Here is a 4,791-nt window from a genome sequence, read left to right as displayed (position 1 = left end):
AGGCGCTCCGCGGGCCTTGTCAGGGCCCCGTCTTCGCTCCTCTGCTTCCCACTCTTCCCCGTCATTGCCACTTCCCAAGAGATCCCTGAGGAAGGACAGCAAAGTTTCTCACCTCCTCCATATCCACCCTTTCTGAGTTTGGCCCACTGCTTCCCTAGGAGCCCGTGGGGCAGCAAGAATAAGTGCGTGAAGGGTATTTCTTCCGTGAACAAATGATGTTCATCAAACAAGTGGATTGAGTTAGCTCTGCCTTTGGACAAGCTTTTCAGCCTCTTTGTGCCCATTTTACAGATGAAGGCACTGAGGCACAAAGAGGTCAAGTGATCTCTGGCTGCCTATCCCATAGGGCTGTCGTGAGCAGCAAATGAGGGAGGGGACTTTTAAGAAAATTGGTGTGAGTGGGCAGCGGGACTGAGGGGAGCCTTGTGTAAGGTGCGGGTCATTCCAGGCAGAGGCCAGACAGGGCAGGTGTTTAGATTGTGTCCCAGGTGTGGCTGTTGAAGGCGAGTGGTAAGGGGGAGAGGGTACAGGTGGGATTAGCTGGCAAGTGCCCCTTACACTGCTTTCTGTGCCCCCTCCCCCCAGACAGATAAAACCCGACCCGACGCCTCTGCTGACATCGCCTTTTTATTTCTTGTGGCCTTTTTCGTTTGCTCAGTTTGAGTTCTCGGGGCCTGTGGAGTCTCAGCAGGGACTCAGTGGACCTGAGCCGGGTACACAAGGGCAGGAGGTGAGTGCAGGGGGCTGCGGGGTTGCAGGCACCCCAACTCCGCAAGCGCAGCGAGAACGCGAGAGAAACCGTGGGCTTCATCGTTAGGAGACAGGGCTCCCTGGCAGCCGAGACCTGTGTCTTGCTTGTTTGTTTTTTCAGTTGGGTGCAGGTTCTTTAATAGTTGTACTTCAGAATCATCACAACAGTTAAAAATTCATTTTAGTGAGTCCTCCTCGTTGGTAGCAAAACGCCAGAGGGACCCAAACTCTCCCCAGGGAGTGAAACAGACATGCCCCTGCCCACATGCGTTTGTACTAATCAGTTCATCGAACAGCAACGTCAAGTCGGTTATAACAGGTGCTACAGGTGGAGCGAGCAGACCTCCACGCCGCTGGCAGGGGCTTCGAGCAATCCAGGCAGGAAGGCTCCTCGGAGGCCATGACATGGGACCAGGGGAGGAACGGGGGAAGGGTCCGTGCAGAGTCGGGGAGGAGAAGCTTCCAGCAGAGAGCACAGCAGGGGCAGCGGCCCCGAGGCCATGGGGAGACGGTGATGATCCCACGGGCCAGTACACTTTGTTCTGGAAAGATCACCTGACTCTGGGAGGGACTGGGAGTCGGCTGTGATGGTAGAGGGGACAGCATAGTAGAGAATGGCAAAAATAAGACGTTGACAACACTGTGCTCGTCTCCCCAAGTTCCCCTAAGGGTGGTGTTTGATGAAATCCAGAAATCTGGGCTCCGTGGGCGAGCACAGCCTGCCCTTTCCCCGGCTTATGATGGAGACAGTGCCGTGAGACAGGGCGGGGACCTGCCTGTCCTTACGACAAGCTCCCCGGTGGCAGAATCGCAAGCTGCTGCTGCAGTGAGGCGCCCATGCGACTCCCCTCCCCAGGGCCACTGGGAGCTTGGCTGGCCGAGTGCTGGAGCGCGGGCATAGGCCAGCTATAAAGTCATCTGGCTGGCTGGACAGGAAGCAATTGGAATCTGCTTAGTCACACACATTGCAACAGCCCCAGATCCGAGGCCAGAAATGGTCTTCTGCTTCAGTGGCCACTGTTCCAGGCCAGAAGGAGCCTCTGTAGCTTGGGCTGTGGGTAAAGGGGCAGACAGGAGGGCTGCGCCCCCGCTCTCAGGGCGGGCGCTCCCGGCCGCCAGGCAGTCTGGGTGGCAGCTGTTTACTGAACTCATTGTGCCGGGTAGCCCAGGGCTGAGGTTTGCAAAGAGGCAAGGCCTTTGTCCGTGTACTCGTTATTTATTCATTCGGCAAATATTTATTAAGCAATTTACCATCGCTGGATCCTGAGCTAAACAGTAGGGAGACGACGTGAACAGGGCACCCAGGCTTCGCCCTAAAACGGCACAGAGACCATGGGAAAGGCAGGCCGTGCAGTACGCAGTGATAAAGGGGGAGAGGGGCTGGGGTGGGGCGTGAGGGGCTTGGTGGGGACACCTGTCCTAATCTGGGTAGGGCAGAGGGCTCAGGGCCCTGGCCCTGCCCTCAGGAGCACGGGAGAAATTAATAGCACAGGCAGGTCACACGTGAACTCCCAGGGCATGCTGGCTTCCATGCGGCAGCTTCATGCTGTCTACTTTTGCCCGTCACCCTCACTAGACTGTGAGTTCCAGGAGGTCAGACCCATATCTACTCTTTCCTGAATCTCCCCCCAACTCAGTACTAGTACCCTGCCTGGCTCAGAGTAGGCCCTTAGTAAAAGCTGCCGAGAGAAGTCCAGTCCTACGCTGGAGGCTGCAGTCCTGACCTGCCCCAGGCTCCGCGGCAGACAGCCCCACAGACGCAGGCGCCTACCCCGGCTTGTATCAAAAGCCAGTAAATAGAAGGTTTTGATGGAGGCTGCGTATGGCTCTCTGTCTCTCCCCACTCCCACCCCCTTACCCTCGGTACATTCCAGAGGCCTGATTTCACAGCTAAGCTGGGCTTTCTTGCCTAGCATCTCATATTGATTTTCCCCTGCAGGGCTCAAAACTGCATTCCACAGGCCTCCGTGTCTGACAAGCCAGGTTTTTCTACAGATTCGCAGAACTATGAGTCAGGAGGCCTGAGTCCCCATTGTGGCTGTGCTAGCTCATGGCCCTCCCGGGCAGTCCCTCCCCTGCCCTGCACCCACACTTCCTCATCTGTGATACATCGGGAATGAACTTACAGGCATTTCCCCCATGCGATAAGACATGCAAGACTGAACACAGGCCAATGAGAGGCCGCCATGGTGAAGTGGGGGTGAGAGGAAGAGGTCAGGATCCTCACACCCAAGATCCCCTGGGGCTCCCCTGAGCTCAGTAGGAAAACCACATGTGGCCCTGCTCCTTCTTAAATGTTTGTTTTAAAAGATTCACACACCCTGGACCCTCCCGGGGGTGCCCACTGTCATTGGGTGGGGCTCACTACCCTTTGTGCGTTCACATGCACAGGTACAGACTACCCCTGTGTGCGTTCACATGCACAGGTACAGACTACCCTGTGTGCGTTCACATGCACAGGTACAGACTACTCCTGTGTGCGTTCACATGCACAGGTACAGACTACTCCTGTGTGCGTTCACATGCACAGGTACAGACTACTCCTGTGTGCGTTCACATGCACAGGTACAGACTACTCCTGTGTGCGTTCACATGCACAGGTACAGACTACTCCTGTGTGCGTTCACATGCACAGGTACAGACTACTCCTGTGTGCGTTCACATGCACAGGTACAGACTACTCCTGTGTGCGTTCACATGCACAGGTACAGACTACTCCTGTGTGCGTTCACATGCACAGGTACAGACTACTCCTGTGTGCGTTCACATGCACAGGTACAGACTACTCCTGTGTGCGTTCACATGCACAGGTACAGACTACTCCTGTGTGCGTTCACATGCACAGGTACAGACTACTCCTGTGTGCGTTCACATGCACAGGTACAGACTACTCCTGTGTGCGTTCACATGCACAGGTACAGACTACTCCTGTGTGCGTTCACATGCACAGGTACAGACTACTCCTGTGTGCGTTCACATGCACAGGTACAGACTACTCCTGTGTGCGTTCACATACACAGGTACAGACTACTCCTGTGTGCGTTCACATGCACAGGTACAGACTACTCCTGTGTGCGTTCACATACACAGGTACAGACTACTCCTGTGTGCGTTCACATGCACAGGTACAGACTACTCCTGTGTGCGTTCACATGCACAGGTACAGACTACTCCTGTGTGCGTTCACATGCACAGGTACAGACTACCCCTGTGTGCGTTCACATGCACAGGTACAGACTACTCCTGTGTGCGTTCACATACACAGGTACAGACGTGCCCACCGGAACAGTCTTACTTTCAGCCTTTCGTACAGATGGGATCGTGCTGTATGCATTCTCTGTCGCCAGGTCTTTCCTCTTCAGAATTCTTTCTCCATCAGCATAAGCAGATCGGCGTCATTCTTGAGAGCTGCCGCACGCGTGCAGTGGTAGAGGTGTGGCCCAGGTCATTCAGCCATCTCCCTGGTGATGGGCATTGGTTGCTTTCCATTTTCACGATTCACAAATGATGCTGAGAACAGAAAACCCCCGGCAGACCTCTTGGTGCACACAGCCAGCGCTTCTCTAAGGCGGGTGCCCCGAATGGGAATTTTCTGGTTAAAGGGTGTTTTATATTCTTTTTTTTTAAAGTATATTTTATTGATTTTTTTACAGAGAGGAAGGGGGAGGGATAGAGAGTTAGAAACATCGATCAGCTGCCTCCTGCACACATCCTACTGGGATGTGCCCACAAAGTACATGCCCTTGACTGGAATCAAACCTGGGACCTTTGAGTCTGTAGGCCGACGCTCTATCCACTGAGCCAAACCAGTCAGGGCCGCTTTATATTCTAACAGCTGCTCCTTGGATGCCCTCTAAGTGCTGGGCCCGGGCACATGGGCACCAGCAGCGGTGAGTCCCACCTCCCCATACCCCGCCTGGGCTGGGTAGTAGTCGTCCCCGTTTGCTCTGGCCTGAGGGTAAAGGGGAGCCCACAGTCTCTCTGGATCCTGGACACAGCCTCCGGAGCCTGATGGTCCTTTCCTCTCTCCTTCGCTGCTTC

The 4,791-nt window shown here is 55.0% G+C and overlaps 1 protein-coding gene across 1 annotated transcript in view; it reads left to right on the top strand.

The window, feature by feature from the left end:
- The window catches only part of ASCC2 (activating signal cointegrator 1 complex subunit 2), a 41,152-nt gene that overhangs the window by 21,409 nt on the left and 14,952 nt on the right, over positions 1–4,791 (top strand). The window contains exons 15-16 of the mRNA XM_006762133.2: positions 586–730; positions 4,130–4,194. Coding sequence (XP_006762196.2) covers positions 586–730; positions 4,130–4,194 — 210 coding nt within the window. The remainder of the gene's footprint in view (positions 1–585; positions 731–4,129; positions 4,195–4,791) is intronic.

Source organism: Myotis davidii, unplaced genomic scaffold (assembly GCF_000327345.1).
Source record: "Myotis davidii unplaced genomic scaffold, ASM32734v1 scaffold478, whole genome shotgun sequence".
Classification (NCBI taxonomy): domain Eukaryota; kingdom Metazoa; phylum Chordata; class Mammalia; order Chiroptera; family Vespertilionidae; genus Myotis; species Myotis davidii.
This window is presented reverse-complemented; position numbering and strand designations above follow the sequence as displayed.